This window comes from Dendronephthya gigantea, unplaced genomic scaffold (genome assembly GCF_004324835.1).
Source record: "Dendronephthya gigantea isolate DGI-Jeju-01 unplaced genomic scaffold, DenGig_1.0 000012F, whole genome shotgun sequence".
Lineage (NCBI taxonomy): Eukaryota > Metazoa > Cnidaria > Anthozoa > Malacalcyonacea > Nephtheidae > Dendronephthya > Dendronephthya gigantea.
Genome location: NW_021163022.1, coordinates 3,118,804 through 3,136,872, shown reverse-complemented (window position 1 = coordinate 3,136,872; position 18,069 = coordinate 3,118,804). Strand labels below are relative to the sequence as shown.

The following is an 18,069-nucleotide window of genomic DNA, read 5'->3' as shown; positions in this document are numbered from 1 at the left end:
GGTAAGACATCCATTGGTAGTTGAGCCATTACGTGGATTATGCATTGGGTTTATGCCATAGTTATTCATCAGTTTGCCCAAAATTATACAAATGATTTATACACATTATATGTATATGATTCTGCAAAAAAATTATACCGCGAGATAATTTCAACATAACATGGTTAAAGTAATATAAATACAAAATTTGCGCTCTGATTTACAATACGATGTCTTTGATCCCAACATATATATATATAATCTCTTTCAGCACAAATAAGCGTGCTGCACTATATAAATATAATATATAATACAGCTAATTCATTTAAGGTTGTAGACTACAAGACTGCGAGACCCGACCAACTACTTTTTTAAAGCGTTATTTAACTATTTAGTTTAGAATACGAATTCAGCCTGTATAATTGTGAAATGATAAAAAGCACTAGGTAAATATACAATATGGGCGTGAAAGGATGGAATAGAAATTATTATTCTCATCATAACGCTTCAATTGTACATTTGTCCATTGTGATAACAACCTTAACTGTATTCGCTGTATCAGTATCTGTATGTTTTGGAACATTGCGTGCTATAGTCTCGTGTCTTCCGATTCGTTTTCGTCGAAAGAGATGAGATTTTGTGGTGTCTAAAAGAACAGAATGTTAATAAACCTAGATATAAGAAAATAAGGGGGAAATAGAACCGGGAAACATTAAGGGGGAAATAGAACCGGGAAACATTAAGGGGGAAATAGAACCGGGAAACACAAAGAAATATTTAATAAACACCTTTTGAAGATCGTGATCGATAACATCTTTGAGTAAGCCGTACCACGTCTTAGTGCTAATATCTGTTTGCGAATAAAACCTATACACGTAACCTGAAAAAATAAAAATTATATTAGAACAATAATATCCATCTTTATAAATGTCCTAATGACACCTTCACCTACCGTTATTTTCGTCCTCCAGTTGAAAGAAAAAGCGAACATTATCACGAAATAATGATATTTTCCAATCACTTAACAGGAACGGTTTACCATGAGGAGCTTGCTTAAACTAGAGGAGAATAGGTAAATACAAAAGTGTCAGGAATGGGTCAATAGGCCATGCTCAAATGGGGGAGCCTGGGTGCGAGGCTGCAGCTGTATAGGAAGCCGGATACTGGATAGTGATTGCGGTGCCCGCGCCAAGTTTGGCACCGCATTATATTCTGCCTGTGAGTTTGTTTGTTCGCATCAATACGTTTCCTTAATCGCCTAGTAAAAATTCCTTGCACATGCTTAGAATGCTTGGTATTTTTTCCTAATTATTACTATTAATCTTGTTGTACGTTTGCCAAATTCCTTTTTTAAGGGAACGTTCTTTTTTCAATTTCAATCTCAAACTCTGATAATTGCGTGCATCTCTGCTTTTATGCACCCAAGAAGGACAAAAATGCCACCATTCGATTCAGTGTAAGATATTAGATATTATACTTACAGGTCTGAATATATTACTAAATAAGAGTATTCGCAGCGATTTATGACGTTTGAAAGACAAACGAAATTGAATTGTTGACAAATCGCTCAAAATTACTATGCTATACTTTACTAGTAATAGTAAGTTTAGTCTTTGATATCTTTCATATCGTTGGTTTTCTCTTTTAATTTTCGTCCTTAAATAAGTGGATCGGTCTTACATTACGATTTATTTTATAGTACTTTGAGCCAAATATATTCTATTTCGAAGGTTTTAAAGTATAGTTTCAATAAGCGAACTTTATGACAAACCGCTCAAAATTATTAAACAAAATAAAAATGCAGTACGCTTAATCCTTGACTTCTGTATCGTTGCTTTTCTAGTTTCCGGCTCTACACCAGTTTATTCGTTTTGATAGTATTTTTAGATAGTATTTTTAGCCTAAATACTTTATTTCTGAAGATTTTAAAACGGCGCAATTTTGACCTTAATGTACCAACCAACCAGGCTGCGGCCGACAGGAGAATGTAAGTTGGTGATGTCGTTAGAAATGAGCGGACGTTTTATTTCTAGGCAAGCATTGCGGGCACCGCATTTTAGTACTGTGTCTGGTTTTTCACGTTTTCTTACCTTACTAGTAAGCTATATAAAACTACGATTAAACTGTTACTGTAGTATTCTTAGTAAAGTTTCTTACCCCTTTTCTATCGTTTCCTGATAACTTATGTCGTGCACGAAAGAAAAACAGATAATTCCCAGAAAGGCCGACCCAGTACCGCCTCCATGATGAAAACTAAACAGATAAATAACGGAAGTGTGAATTTCCCCCGGACATTTCTTTTCTCGGTGAGTCGAGGTTCTTCTTGAATTAAGGACTTAAATAAAAGTTCATCCAATTGTGACGAAAAGCTCGATGCCAATCTCAAGAGAGTGCATGTATGTGCAAGGTAGTTCATAGGCTTGAAATCTATTATTGAAGATATTTTTTGCCTACCGGAGGTCTTTTTCCTTTTTTGACTTGTGCTTTTCTCTTTAAACAGTCCTCCCAACTGAACTGTAAATTGTCGACCAAATTCGCCTCCTCGCTGTTGGTAAAGAGAGTGAGGACTTCAGTTAAACAATGGCTTACAGGACTATATAGTGTTTATCACACAAGAATAAACAAATGTCGAAATTGTCAATGGAGATAATAGAACGTTCAACAAAAATGAGATTAAAAAGGATGAAGTACCTGGTTTTACTGTGATCGGACTGAATACTTATATCTGTGCTTTCTAACAAAAATAATGTAGAAAGAAAATAAATAAAGAAAACGATGTTGCTATGAGCCCGGAAAAAGATCTGCGACTTAAAGTACATAGCGTCTAATTAACGCAAGAAAATAAAACTTGGCATGCAAACAAGATTGACTCCCATGCCTCAGTCGACAAGACGATCCAGCCTAACACGCAGCGAGGCGGGAACTCTCGCGCGTGTTTCATTCGGTGACGTCATGGAAATATAAAACACGCGCAATGAGGCCTTGGGACTAGGCTGAAAACGATCGATGGTCGGCAGGTGTAGATGTTCTTGGACGTAATTATAACCCCCCTGGAGCTAATTTTAACCTTTGCCAAAGCTCGAGCGAAAATGATAGTTGCATTTGAGTTCACTGGATGTGACTCGAGTTCTTAGTTTATCCTACCTGAGGAGGAACAACTCCAGTCCAGTATGCTGCCATCAATGGGATGAGTTCTTGGTGAGACCTCTGATGATGTATCACACGTTGTGTCAGAAAATGGATCTTCGTTTGAATGATGACTGCACGAAAAATGATGACCGTACATTTAGGGCCTGTTTATATGGAGCGAGTTATCCCGGCTAGGCGAGGTAAAAAGTGGGGTAGTGTCGCAGCTCCTCGCAAGAATGATTTTCATTGGCTGAACTTTACAATACATTTCTGTTTCAACCAATAGCATAGCTTCGTTCTTTAGAAAGCATAGAAAGCATTATCCAATTGGACGAAAGCTTCCGAGAGCTGCGACATGTCCCAAAAAGTACATCACATCAAAGGCCTAGCCTGATTAGTCTTTCATTATATGCAGTTTTCACCTCGTCTAGCCGGGATAACTCCTCCATGTTACCGGCCCTTAGTAGAAGACTAACAATATTTGACTAGCTTAAACTTTGCTTACCTCAGGCAGTTCATTGACGAAGAAAGATGAGTGGATGAGAATATACTTGAAAGAAATAAAAGAAAATCTTTTGTGATTAAAATTTGAGTATTATGAAGCATGTTATATTGAGCACATACTTTACACCTAGACTTGCGGACTTCCGATGTCCTGGTTGGATTTTTGCAGTGGATGTTTCAGGAACGTGTGATGCTTTTCTTGAAACTGTTGCTGATAATGGTGCTCTTATGGAAATAACATCAGATCCAACTAAAATATATATATATAATCATTAATTCTTACAAACTCCTGCCTTGATTTGAACTGATTTGACTAAACCTAAACGTGCACTCTCTTGGCTATGGTAAGATGTTGCCTGTTAAAGTACACTGGGTCTAAAAACCCGAAGTTCAAATCCTTCTCAGGGCAATGAAACAGCCGTTGTTTTACCCAATATCAGATTACACTAATATGAAACTATAAAGTAATAAGTTAAACCGCGTTTCTGACAGGTAAGTTTGGTATCTAGAAACTGTAACTACGTATTCTTCTCTTTTTACAGTCCCATGTAAACAATGTTTTTATGATTGCGCAAACATTTTAAAAACTCAGGTGATATACTGATAACAAATATGAGGTCAATACTTCGTAGATATTTTTCTTTTGGGTTGGAATGACTAAGTAAACTTGATTTGGAACCTTTTGGGGGTTCTCTTTCCAATGAAGTTCTAAAAAATAAAAGAAATCAGTCAATTGCACCACCGGGGACGTATTAAGGCCTATTTAAACTACACGATAAGTTGCATGCAATTATTATTCTGATGGATGCAAAAGAGGGCCTATGCCACAGTCTTCATTCATATTGTTCTGGGTGGAATTTAAAGTGTTATGTTTGTACGTGTGTTCAAACGTTCACATACGCCAGGGTACGAATCGTATACGACAAATCGCATAGTGTAAATGGGCCTTTAAGATGTCACAGTATGGACAAAGCACAGGAAGAACCTAAACTAAGATTTACATACAGTGTATGCAAGCAGATCAGTTGTGGACTGTATGGGTAGTTGAAGTATACTGAACTCAATAATAAACTATTCAAACCTGCAAATTTTGTTACTATTACTAAATATAATTAAAAGATGATAAGCATGGACCAGTTATATGAAGCTAATATCATCATACTTATAGTTTCTGTCTTCCATAAATTTTTGAAATTCATCAATATAGTTGACTGAATTCAAGTAGTTCATGATGTATGGGACTTCTTCCAAATCATCTGCAATAAATGGTTTAAAACAATTTCATAACAATTAATTGTTAAATTAACGAAAAAGATAATCAGTAAGATTAAAACTACACAGTATTTATTTACCATAATCAGACATTTGAAACTCTGCTATAACTCGTATTACATTATTCATCTACAGGTGTGTAAAAAAAAAATTTTAGAAGCTGATGTGATAAAACAATAAAGTAAAGCTATTTGGTATGCCAAAGGAAATTTAACCTTCTGATCTCTATCTTTATCAAGACCACCAGTTGAAGGATGGACTGTGTCAAGGTAGGTAAGGTCTGTCAGGTAGATACCTAATGAAAAAATACATATGCATCAATTTGTCTTTCAGTTTGATATGTACAAATTGCCTCTGGTTTCCTAATCTGAGTCACAAAATGTATATATGAAGCAAGAGATATGTTTGCAATACATACCTAGATATGGTATGCATGGTAATTTTGCTTCCTCTAAAAGTGTACGGAGTTTTAGCCTAAAAAGAGCATTTACTACTTTAGTCTCATGCTTTTGTGATGATATTCTGAAAAAACTGGATTGCTGCATGCAAACATACTTGTTTTCTGTAACGGAAAAGACATTGTCTAATTTATCAAAAGTGAGCTTGTCTTTTCTGTTGACCATCTGAAAGAGAAATGTACTATAGTGTGAACTTCACTTTAAGTTTATTTCTATTTTAATCCAGTATTTCTATATATGTGTTACCTAATGGGTAAACATTATTTTAAAACATACCATCCATGTCTGTTCTAGTCGGTACACAGGTTCACTTTGAAGACCAGAGAGAATTGCTTTTGAAGAGTGAAAATTATTCATGTCCAATAGTTTCTAGAACACAGTTATTTCATTTTGTTTAATGCATGTGGTTAAAATCAATCAGGATTAAATTTCCCTAGATTGAAAGCAGGTGTTTAGACACTAATTAGGGTAGCTTGAAACTACATGCCTAATTTCAAGATGGGAATAGAAATAAATTACCTTTGCCACTCTTATGAACAATGACAAAACATCTGCTCGTGTCTTTGTTAACGTAGCCTTTAGAATCTCTCTGACAGCCCAAAAACTCACCTGTAATGAATACATTTTATTAGTATTACAATATTTTAATACTAATATAAAATTATATTAGTATTATAGCATTATGATTATAATTTGCATGGCATTGCAATAAAAAAATGACATACTCGTTATTGAGATGAGAGCGGTGAAGATTAATATATGGTAAAAAGATTTTATATTAATAATGTCACAGAGAATACTGTGATGTCGATAACAGTACTAGTTATAATGATGGTAATGCTGAAGCATGTAATTGTACATATGGCAATCAGTTTGTAATCCATTACAATTATCAGATTGCATTGAATTTAACCAGAGTAGCAACAATTGAATTATGATGGCACAAAGATTATATTACATGTCTAGTTGTAACTCAAAGCAAACAACATACATGATTAAATCTTTTAGTCATTGCCACAACATTTGGAGATAACTCCAGTTTGTTCTTTTTATTCCAACCACATGATGACAGCTCCTAAAAAAAATGTTGTTTGTACATCAGCACTTGAATGAAATTTTAATATCTTATATTGTCACAAAGACCAAGTTCATACCTCAGGTTTGATGGCTTTGAAGACTGGAATATCCATTAGAGTTATTTGTTTCTATAAATGATGCAAAATTTAGCATAAATTAAACATTATTTAGGGTAATTGTTTGCTAAAAGTGCACTTACTGCAAAATCCTCTGGATCCACTTTGAGTATGTCAAATACAACTTCATCATAACTTCTATCACTAATTGAGGAATATACTTGGCCATCTGTATCCTAAGTAAGTATGTTTGCACAAAGAAATAATTAACATATATCCAGATAACAAGCAAAGATAAGGGTATTATTATACCTTTGAGTCTTCATGTTGAACTAGATAATTTCCCCTCCATGGGAGATGATTTAGCATCCAAGAAAATATTTGCTTCATTACTTTATTAAACAACTTTCAGCAATTTACCTAACCAGTTCCGAAATTTATTTTCTACATTTTTTAGCAAATCATAACTTCCCTTAGGCTATATTGATAGTCACATAGGTTTTCAGAGAAATAGGATTGCACCAATTTTAGCCCAATCTTGTAGTTTGTAATGGTTTAAATGCATTAGTCTGACCACTAGGATATTGAACAAAAATTATGTTGTACATTCTTTATGTATATGATAGCCACAAGTCCTTATATAAATTTGGTCATGCCAATATATAGAAAAGCAACATAATTGCTATATTATGAATGGTATTTATTTAAATTATTTAGCGCTGTGAATCTGCTTAACTATGTAATAATTTTTTCCTTTTAATCTTAGCAGATGGGATATTACTGTTCAAACACACATGGGCCATGATAGTGTAAATGACACATGTCATATTAAGCAGGATTAATGATTTAGAAATTGATATTAGTCAGTCTGCAAAAATGTATTGACAAACAATACAATATTTAATGAGGTATTCTGTAGGATTTTTTGCAGCTTTTTCTAACAGACAAATTATGAATAGAACTTGACATTCAATTATACTGCAACAGGTAGCCAATGTTATAAACTCCCATATTCCTCTGTATATATAGTATTTAGTTTAGAGTTAGTCTTAGTATTATACAGGATTAGATTTAGTTGAGATCTATGAACAAATGATTTAGCTTCGTAAACATATGAAAACCCTAATATCAATACATCTGACATACCAAGAATAGGCATGACATGTAAATCTTTTTGCAAGTCATAACAATGCATACCTCATGAAAATGAGTGCTATCATCATTTGAGCTGTCTTCTTCACCAAAATTGCTGATTCCATTTGCTTTTGATTCTAAGCCAGGATAATCGCATTGCTTGTATTTCCCACTGAGTGTCATGGTAAGAATGTGGCACTCTCAACACATGTACAGCATTTCACTGGATACATTTAAACTTGCAGCTAAAACATACATGGATTTACTTATCCAAATATTTGAGAAGGTTTTTTCTCACCATCATATGCAAAAATTAGTATACTTCTACTGTTGCTTTCCTAAAATTAAGTTGCGTTGTTGTAAGAGGAAATAGGTGCAATTATTCTTGTAAACAATATATCAGCCCCTGCATCACCGGTGAAGGAAATGCCTGAGAGTGGTAGTTAAAAGCACTCAAAACATTACACAACGACCCGTATGAACAAATAATGTCTTTGTTTTACGGATATTCTAAAGAACTAATGATTAATCTTGAGTATAGTAGCAGAATAGCGGTACAATAAATTATCGACAAATGCTTGGGCAACGATGATTAAAATATAATAATCCCAAATCCTTGAAGCAAATTTAATTATTTTGTGTAAATTGTCTGAGAAATAGCGTGAGAATATGCCGTAAACTTCATATTTTTGACATTGATTTAAGTGCTTTGAATCCAAAGTATACTAAAAACTCTTCTAATGCCAACTAACAATGGTTTTAACTTACATTTGGGATGGGTTTTGCTTTTATTGCCATATTCACTAACTTCACTTCCACAAGATCGTGCTGCGTGCACAGCTGTGTTTCCCACACATTTAAACGGTTAGAAATGACAAATATACCACCAAGTGAAACGCCACCGAATCGTAAATATCACTCTCTTCTCGTTTTAATAAAAATAGGAGGAAACTGCAATACTTTGAAAAAAACCATGAAAGGCATAAATAAATCGCATACAAATTTACGTTTGTTTGGGTTGTATCTGTGGTATCGAGTTGCAAGGCGACAATGTCCGGAAATGAGCCGAATACTTTTCCGACCAATTAGAGAAGCAAATTTCCCACGCGATAAGAAGCGAATATCCACGATTTTGTTTATGTAGTGGCGTGTTTTTTCTGTTTTATAATGCGACGTTTCATTTTTCGGTTTTAATTCTAGTGTGACATTTTCTTTATTTTGTAATTATATATCAGAAAATTTTAGGGTTGACTGATCCAACATTTACATAAACATAATAGCGAAATCGATTAGGGTCAGATTTAAATAGTAGGTTTGGTAATTCACTGTTGGACATGGTGCTATATAAACAGGACTTTTGCCTCTTATGTTACAGCAGGGTTCCAGTCTACAAAATAATTGTTTTTGTATAAATTCTTTATTGAAATATTTGTTCAGTCTGAGCAGCATACAACTTTCCAGTCTAAATACCATACAATAAAGCAAAAACAAGAAAAAGGTGTGTTTTCATTTGATGACTACAATAGCTTTTTATTTACAATCTTCTTGATGGTAACATTATATAGGTGACTAAGCTTGCTTCCTGGTGCACTTACAAAATGTAAATATATGTATAATGGATTGTTCCTATGGATACATGACCAATGCAGTGCATGGTTCAAAGTCTCTTTTCTAACATGAACTTTCTAAGGCTTCTTTGCTCTCCTTGTTGACAACAATAATAGTGTCTGTGATGAGACTAATCAGTCCACCCATGACGTCCATACTAAATTTTTCATCTTTTACCCATGGGCTGTCCTCCTTTAAATACCTTCCAACAAGTCCTTCACGATCAACCTCGTTTGAGCCAATTTGATAACTATGTGGTAATGTGATGGTAAATATAATTGCTGCTTCTTTATACATAGGATTGTCATGGTCACAATATGCATAAAACAGACTGGTAGTTCCATATGGGATTGAATCAAAGTTGTGAATTATGGCTGCTGTTGGAAACTTTTCTTTTCCAAATTCATCTCTGAGAAGTTCATCAATAGTCTCTTTTGCATCATCTGATGGAGTATCTGAGTATTTGGAGCCATTTATTATTACAGCTGCTGTTGTGAGTAGTTTTGCAATCCGATTTGCAAAACATTCAGCTGTCTGTTGGTTGTCTTCAGCTGATGCAACCATCAAGACGAAAGGTTGTGGTGATGTTTTATGATGGATATATGATCTCATTCTGCTTCTCAACTTTTTATAGCTAAATTGAGGTTGATTTTGGTAATCATTTTCAAGCTGACTTAGACCTAATTCTATGTTGTTAGCAACACTATCCTTTGAACTGGATGAACTGAATAGACCTAAACCAGTGACAGCAATTAATACAATTATTAATACAACACCTATTGTACTAATATTATTTTGGTCCACTTTAGTTTCTTTTTTGCCGTCAGTCTGGTCAGCAGTACCCTCTAGGTGCAGATATTTTTTTTTGTCAACATTTAGCCCTGTCAACGTCTCTTCCTCTTCTTTTTGTTCGTTTTCTGCCTTTGTTTCTGAGTCCTCCGGTCGTGAACTTTCGTCTTCGACGTCTTCGGGTGGTTGCTTCGCATTTTTTCTGCCCTTTTTCTTTTCAGTCTTTCTTGGCTCTTTTGTCGTACCCGTCATTGCAAACCTAACGCAGTATAAATAGTCGTCGTCGTACTGCTTTGGTGTGGCTTTGGACTTCGACTAAAGTGAAACTTTTATCACCTCAAGTCACCACCAACACCACCCCCTGTCTTATAGACTTCTTAAGAACCTTTAAACAGTAAATTACGTCCTTCCCAGGGGGGTGATTTGGAGCGAAATTGTACCCGTCAGCAACCTGTTGTTTGTATTTCTGGGAACCAGTTGCTTGATGCTCCCTATACAAAAGACGAAACTGAATGCAACTGTTTGTATCAAGATGAAAAAAGCTATAGGGATATTTATGATACTATGTTTCTTTACTACTTATACTGTTGCATCACCGTTACTAGCCGGTGGCACACTGGTAGTTGTTGCAGGTCTTGTTGGTAAACCATTATTCTGCCACTTTAAAGAATGTTGTAATAACAAGTGGATATCACAAGAATTGCCAAACCTAAAAGCTGAACTAAATAATAAGGTTTTTGGCCAACATATTGCAATTCAGGTTGTACATAAGGCAATAGAGGGCCACATAAAAAATAAAAGTCCATCAAAAGCTTTGGTGCTTTCGCTTCATGGATCAACTGGTTGTGGTAAAAATCATGTCAGCAACATTATTGCAGACAGTCTGTACAAGTTAGGAAGGAATAGCAAGTACAGGCATCAAATAATTGCAACGCATGATTTTCCACACAAGGAAAGATTGCCAGAATATAAAGATAAATTAATAAATTTCATTAGCGAAAAAGTGAAGGCCTGCCCAAAGACGTTGTTCATCTTCCATGAAGTGGATAAAGTCCCTGAAGGATTGATGGACACCTTGCGACCATTCTTAGAACACCATGAGAAGGTTGATGGAGTAGACTATCGCAAGAGTATATTTATTTTGTTAAGTAACACAGGTGCAGAGATGATTAACGGATTTGTTATCAACCACTGGCGAAAGGGTAACAAACAAGAAGATTTAACATTTAAGGATCTGGAGCCAGTTATAAATAATGGGGCATTTAATATAAAAGGTGGTTTATGGCATAGCAATTTAATCAAAAATTTTCCGATTGACTTCTTTGTTCCATTCTTACCACTAGAAAGATCACATGTCAAGGAATGTATCAGGGCAGACCTTTTAGCAAAGAATGTAAAAGTCACAGAAACAATGGTTAATGAGGTTGCAAATTTATTGCAGTATAGTAGCCCTGACAAAATATTTTCCTCAACAGGATGTAAACAGGTCTCTACTAAAGTTTATTATGTTATTTAGAAATCAAATTCTTAATCAAAGAAATAAGAGAACATTTTCTAAAACATACCTGACACCATTGTACTCATACATAATATAAACTATGTATTTTAAAATAATACACACCATTATGAATAGCATTACAAGAAACCACATCATCCCTGCATGTCAATCTCATCAACCCTATAGTAGTAATTGTCCATACAAAATGAAGACAAAGGTTCCATAGGTTTTGGCCAGGTAAAATTTTGCTGAATGCCCAAGGAAAGTGCATGGTCAAATTGGAACCTGAGCATTATCTGCTAGCTGGTACATGTACTCAGATGTGCTATACCACTGTCACCAAATTGTAACCATCTAATGAGCCAAGTTTTTAATACAGAGTAATTCACAACACAAATATCCTTTGAAAACACAACTATTACATACTCTCTTTATTTATGCTATATAATTTAATTTTACATTTAATTGCACAAACTGTTAAGATAAACATTAATATTCCGATGACGTCAGTCTATCTATGAACACGTGTCATGATCACATGAACACTAGCAGGATAAAGTTTTTGTTTCATGTAGTTTTTAAGTTAGTTGTTAGTTGTTAGTTGGAACTGTTACTTGTAAGTTGTATAAGTTTTCGTTAATAAATATTGTTATATATAAGTCTTCCACCGTCATGAGTTTAACAGGTTATGGGCCCAGTCACAGTCACGGCCGCTTATTGTTCGACGGTGATGAACGAAAGTACGAGTTATGGGAAGTAAAGTTTCTAGGGTATCTAAGGCTCAAAAAATTAAGCGATACCATACAAGGACCATTGGCTGATGATGCGTCTGAAGAACAACTACGAACAGACACAACCAAAAATGCGGACGCATTTGCCGAACTGATACAAGTACTAGATGATCGCAGTTTGTCGCTAATTATCCGAGACGCACCACTGTATCCAAGATGTTTATCAGCTATCCACCCATGCAAAAACAGAAAGGATGTGATGACTGTGGTCTATTTGCACTTGCTGTTGCCTTTAGTTTGTTGGCTGGTGATGATCCAAGCCAATTGACCTATGACCAGAGTTGCATGAGAGAGCACCTGGCTCTATGTTTTCAAGTTGGTGAATTAGGACCATTTCCTCTTAAAAATTGTCATGTTAAATTGTAAGTATATTATGCTAATTGTAAATTTTTAAGTGTCGAATTGTAAATAGATTAGCTAATTGTAAATTATTAAATATTAAATTGTAAATAGATTAGCTAATTGTAAATTCATGCATTAAACTGATATTGTGCAGTAGATGAGTCATATTGGTCAAAGGGGATGAGTGAGACTAACTGATGTTGTATGAAGGGGATGAGTGAGATCAACTGATATTGGTCAAAGGGGATGGGTGAGACTGACTGATGTTGTATGAAGGGGATGAGTGAGATCAACTGATATTGGTCAAAGGGGATGGGTGAGACTGACTGATGTTGTATGAAGGGGATGAGTGAGTTCAACTGATATTGGTCAAAGGATATGAGTGAAACTGACTGATGTCGTATGAAGAGGATGAGTGAGTTCAACTGATATTGGTCAAAGGGGATGAGTGAGACTGACTGATGTCGTATGAAGGGGATGAGTGAGATCAACTGATATTGGTCAAAGGATATGAGTAAGACTGACTGATGTTGTATGAAGGGGATGAGTGAGATCAACTGATATTGGTCAAAGGATATGAGTAAGACTGACTGATGTCGTATGAAGGGGATGAGTGAGATCAACTGATATTGGTCAAAGGATATGAGTAAGACTGACTGATGTTGTATGAAGGGGATGAGTGAGATCAACTGATATTGGTCAAAGGATATGAGTAAGACTGACTGATGTCGTATGAAGGGGATGAGTGAGATCAACTGATATTGGTCAAAGGATATGAGTAAGACTGACTGATGTTGTATGAAGGGGATGAGTGAGATCAACTGATATTGGTCAAAGGGGATGGGTGAGACTGACTGATGTTGTATGAAGGGGATGAGTGAGATCAACTGATATTGGTCAAAGGGGATGGGTGAGACTGACTGATGTTGTATGAAGGGGATGAGTGAGTTCAACTGATATTGGTCAAAGGATATGAGTGAAACTGACTGATGTCGTATGAAGAGGATGAGTGAGTTCAACTGATATTGGTCAAAGGGGATGAGTGAAACTGACTGATGTTGTATGAGGCTAATGAAGGGGATGAATGAGACAGACGATTGAAAATTGAATGATTAATCATCAACAAACATGCTCGGCCAGTCGGCCTCCTGCGGAGTCACAAGTCACAAAAAACTGTTAAAATAAGGAAAATTTGTGCTCATTTCATCTTATACTACAGAAAATTACCCACAATTACAAGAAATCCCTGTGTGACACATTTTAACAAGGCTACCTGTTACCCAAACAGTTTCTTTGCTTTAATATGCATCAAGTTTTTTGTGGGATCGTTGAGATTGGGGGAGAACTGAGCCCGCCGTGCTACGTGCTCAGTTATCCCCCTAGACAGCGCATGCGCAGTTGTTACAAGGGGAGTACTCAGAACGGGGGAGGACTGAGATCGTGACAACGGACGAAAGGCCCTGGCAATCCTGCGTGAACATTATTTATCGAAGGGCAAACCACGTGTTATATCCCTATACACTGAACTAACCTCTCTAACGAAGTCGAGAGAAGAATCTGTGACAGATTACATGCTGCGGGCAGAGACAGCATCCACATCTCTAAAATCCGCTGGGGAAACCATAAGTGATAGTTTACTGATCGCGATGATAATCAAAGGACTACCTACGGAAGAGTATAAAGCGTTTTCAACTGTGGTAACGCAAAGAGACAAAGAACAATCGTTTAGCGAGTTTAAAGTCTCATTAAGAAGTTTTGAAGAGACCCAAAAGCTATCAGAAAAAGGAAACCCAAAAGAAGATAGCGTCTTAGAAGTTCTCGGTAAATCTGGCAAGCAAGACAAAGGAAAAATCATCTGCTATGGGTGTGGAAAACCAGGACATAAAATTTCAGAATGTCGTTCAAGAAACCGCTGGTGCGCTGTTTGTAAAAACAACACCCACAACACGGAAAGATGCCAAAAGAAGAGGACAAGGAAACCGACAAACGATGCCTCGAAATTCGTAAGAAATAATAATTATTATGATAGTGAGCACGATGATCAGTCATATCTTTTCGGAGTAGGTGTTGATATAGATAATATTGATAAGGTTAATGGTATATTAGTTGATTGTGGGGCTACAACACACATAGTGCATGATGTTAGCAAATTTGTTAAGTTTGATACGCAATTTAATCCTGAAAGGCACTTCATTGAGTTGGCAGACGGGAAAAGGTCAAACAACGTTGCGCAGAAAAGGGGTGATGCTGAGGTGGAAATCTGTGATGTTGAAGGTAAAACACATAAGGCTCTTCTTAAAAATGCTCTTTATATTCCTTCTTACAAGCAGAATATATTCTCAGTCCATGCAGCAGTTAGTAGGGGTGCCACTGTGAATTTCTCTCCTAATCATGCTAAATTAATTAGTCCAGATGGTACAGAATTTAAAATAGAACAGGAAGGTAAGTTATATTACTTAAACAGCGTAATCTCATCTGGCATGTCAAAACAGGATAGCAAGTCTAAGTCTTTGAAGGATTGGCATGAAATTTTAGGACACTGTAATCTGAATGATGTTTTAGCTTTGGAAAGTGTAGTTGAAGGAATGAAAATTGTAGGAAAGAAAGAATTTGATTGCGGTACATGTGTGGAAGGAAAAATGACACAATGTAGAAGCAGAAAGCCAGACAAGCGAGCTAATAATATTCTGGAATTAGTTCATTGTGATTTAGCCGGCCCGATAGATCCTATAGCAAGAGAAGGTTACCGCTATGTATTAGCTTTTGTAGACGATTTTTCGGGTATGATTATGATTTATTTTCTATTCAATAAGAGTGACTCGTTAAAGGCAACTGAGAAGTTTTTGGCAGAAATAAGTCCATTTGGTAAGGTTAAGCGCATTAGAAGTGATAATGGCGCGGAATTTACTTCGCAAAAATTTCAAGATCTTCTAATTAAACATTGCATAAAACATGAGAAATCAGCTCCGTATTCGCCGCATCAAAATGGCACGATTGAGCGTAATTGGAGATCACTATTTGATATGGCTAGATGCCTATTAATTCAGTCAAAGTTGGCAAAAACATTTTGGCCTTACGCACTTAGGACATCCGCATACATTAGGAACCGCTGTTATAATCCGCGAATAAAGCAAACACCGTATCAAGCTTTCACACGGCACAAGCCAAATATTCAGAACATGCATATTTTTGGTACCGTTTGCTATGCATACAAACAGGAAAAGAAGAAACTAGATGCGAGAGGGGAACAAGGAATATTTGTTGGGTACGATAAGGGAAGTCCAGCTTATCTAGTATACTTTCCCCAAACCGAGACTATTAAACGTTGCCGTATTGTCCGTTTTTCTGATAAATTTGAAATTGTAAGCGATACCCCAAAACAAAAACATGAAATGAATGAAGAACCAATGATTGTCAACATGCCAATAAGCAGTGAAGATGAAAAACAAGTTGAAGGGGATAATACTAACGAATTGCCTGCAACTAATCAAAGCACAAACAATGAGCAAACTAATACAAGCAGATATCCCAGGCGTGAACGCACAAAACCTAAGTATTTAGAGCAGTTTGTTGATGGCGATGAAATTGAAGAAAACGAACTTGTCAATTTCACAATCGATTACTGCTACAGAATAACAGATGCTCCCAAGTCTTATCAGGAAGCAATGTCTTCCGATGATTCTTCCAAGTGGCAAATAGCCATGGAAGATGAAATGCAAGCCCTAAAACATAACAACACATTTGAACTAACGAAACTACCAGAGGGTAAAAATGCAGTGGGGGGAAGATGGGTATATGCCATTAAGAATAATCCAAACGGAAAGGAAAGCTACAAGGCACGCTATGTCGCAAAGGGGTATTCCCAAACTCCCGAAATTGATTATAAGGAAACATTCTCTCCAACAGCAAAAATGACATCTGTTAGAATTTTGATGCAACTAGCAGTACAATACAATTTGACTATACATCAGATGGATGTCAAGACAGCCTTTCTAAACGCACCAATTGATTGCGAGTTGTATGTAGAACAGCCGGAAGGTTTTATTGTCAAAGGGAAAAATGGCGAAAACCTTGTTCTAAAATTGCATAAATCGTTATATGGTTTGAAACAAAGCAGTCGTAATTGGAACAGTGTGTTGCATTCTTATCTAACAAGTGAGGGTTTTATTCAGTCGGAATCTGACAATTGCGTTTATGTTAAGGTAGAAAGTAGTGCAACTACAATCCTAATAGTTTGGGTAGACGATATTCTAGTAGCGTCAAATAGTACAGACAGTTTAACACAGGTGAAGAGAAATCTAGGAGACAGATTTCAAATGAAAGACCTAGGTGTTTTGTCGTGGTTTTTAGGAATAGAATTTAACTGTACAGAAGGCACTATTACGATGAGTCAGACTAAATACATAGAGAAAGTTCTATCTAGATTCGGAATGCAAAACTGTAAGCCTAGGACATCACCATGTGAAATGAACTCAACGAAGAATGTCAGAGACAGAGTAGAATCAGAACCAGCTGACAAACGATTATATAGAGAGATAGTTGGCAGTTTAGTCTATGTGATGACTTCTACCAGACCAGATCTTTGCTACAGCGTGACAAAACTCTCTCAATATTTGTCCGCTCCCACAGTGGATCACCTGAACACTGCCAAGCATGTCCTACGATATCTGAAAGGTACTTCAGATAAAGGTCTTGTTTTCCGGAAGGTTGATAAACCAATGACTTTGATTGGTTATTGTGATGCAGATTGGGCTTCGTCAGAAGACAGGCGTAGCATCACAGGGTATGGATTTCAGTTGAGTGAGAATGGACCTTTGGTTTCTTGGAAAAGTCGAAAGCAAGCAACAGTGGCTCTGTCCACTTGCGAGGCTGAATACATGTCACTTGCTGCTGCTGTGCAAGAGGCAAAGTTTCTTTTCCAATTGTTGAAAAGCTTCCTAGATACATCCAGAAATGTGTTTGATTCTATCATTCTATATTGCGATAATCAGGGTGCATTAGCATTAGCTAAGAATCCAGTCCAACATCAAAGATCTAAGCATATAGATGTACGATATCATTTTGTAAGATCTGAGATTGAGAAACATTTGTTAAAAGTAATGTATGTTCCATCGAATGATAATTTGGCTGACATATTTACGAAGCCAGTCACAGGATCAAAAATGAAAGTATTTCTGAAACGTATCCTAGCAGAGTAAACTCAATTTTTGTAAATAGTTATATTTCTATCAATGTTAATATTATATGTTTAAGTGGGGGTGTTAAGATAAACATTAATATTCCGATGACGTCAGTCTATCTATGAACACGTGTCATGATCACATGAACACTAGCAGGATAAAGTTTTTGTTTCATGTAGTTTTTAAGTTAGTTGTTAGTTGTTAGTTGGAACTGTTACTTGTAAGTTGTATAAGTTTTCGTTAATAAATATT

General features: G+C 36.1%; 4 protein-coding genes across 4 annotated transcripts; 2 read left to right on the top strand and 2 right to left on the bottom strand.

Moving 5' to 3' along the window:
• Positions 1-556: 556 nt before the first annotated feature.
• LOC114519063 (ras-specific guanine nucleotide-releasing factor RalGPS1-like) lies at positions 557-8,803 on the bottom strand. The gene is made up of 22 exons (XM_028539116.1): positions 8,378-8,803; positions 7,673-7,854; positions 6,619-6,711; positions 6,497-6,547; positions 6,334-6,417; positions 5,862-5,951; positions 5,619-5,711; positions 5,440-5,507; positions 5,303-5,358; positions 5,100-5,179; positions 4,965-5,013; positions 4,775-4,868; positions 4,238-4,320; positions 3,733-3,862; positions 3,614-3,658; positions 3,124-3,239; positions 2,671-2,713; positions 2,434-2,524; positions 2,137-2,232; positions 932-1,037; positions 768-859; positions 557-625 (listed from the first exon to the last, which is right to left on the bottom strand). The coding sequence occupies exons 2-22, from the start codon at positions 7,790-7,792 to the stop codon at positions 569-571; spliced, it is 1,737 nt and encodes a 578-aa protein (XP_028394917.1). The 5' UTR covers positions 7,793-7,854; positions 8,378-8,803; the 3' UTR covers positions 557-568.
• Positions 8,804-9,280: 477 nt separating this feature from the next.
• On the bottom strand, positions 9,281-10,258 carry LOC114519056 (torsin-1A-interacting protein 2-like). The gene has a single exon (XM_028539109.1). It carries the CDS (start codon positions 10,256-10,258, stop codon positions 9,281-9,283), a length of 978 nt encoding a protein of 325 aa, XP_028394910.1.
• Positions 10,259-10,538: 280 nt separating this feature from the next.
• LOC114519055 (torsin-1A-like) lies at positions 10,539-11,522 on the top strand. The gene has a single exon (XM_028539108.1). The coding sequence runs from the start codon at positions 10,539-10,541 to the stop codon at positions 11,520-11,522; it is 984 nt and encodes a 327-aa protein (XP_028394909.1).
• Positions 11,523-12,176: 654 nt separating this feature from the next.
• On the top strand, positions 12,177-18,023 carry LOC114519054. The gene is made up of 3 exons (XM_028539106.1): positions 12,177-12,395; positions 14,182-14,911; positions 17,384-18,023. The coding sequence occupies exons 1-3, from the start codon at positions 12,177-12,179 to the stop codon at positions 17,833-17,835; spliced, it is 1,401 nt and encodes a 466-aa protein (XP_028394907.1). The 3' UTR covers positions 17,836-18,023.
• Positions 18,024-18,069: the final 46 nt, after the last annotated feature.

Coding starts and splice junctions, on each gene's coding strand:
- LOC114519063 (XM_028539116.1), bottom strand. CDS start 7,792: ATGACACTCAGTGGGAAATACAAGCAATGCGATTATCCTGGCTTAGAA. Junction 5,180..5,302: donor ACCATGCATACCATATCTAG/GTATGTATTGCA, acceptor TTTTTTCATTAG/GTATCTACCTGACAGACCTT. Junction 626..767: donor TCGATCACGATCTTCAAAAG/GTGTTTATTAAA, acceptor CTGTTCTTTTAG/ACACCACAAAATCTCATCTC.
- LOC114519056 (XM_028539109.1), bottom strand. CDS start 10,258: ATGACGGGTACGACAAAAGAGCCAAGAAAGACTGAAAAGAAAAAGGGC.
- LOC114519055 (XM_028539108.1), top strand. CDS start 10,539: ATGAAAAAAGCTATAGGGATATTTATGATACTATGTTTCTTTACTACT.
- LOC114519054 (XM_028539106.1), top strand. CDS start 12,177: ATGAGTTTAACAGGTTATGGGCCCAGTCACAGTCACGGCCGCTTATTG. Junction 12,396..14,181: donor CATTTGCCGAACTGATACAA/GTACTAGATGAT, acceptor TCTCTAACGAAG/TCGAGAGAAGAATCTGTGAC. Junction 14,912..17,383: donor GGAAATCTGTGATGTTGAAG/GTAAAACACATA, acceptor ATTGTGATGCAG/ATTGGGCTTCGTCAGAAGAC.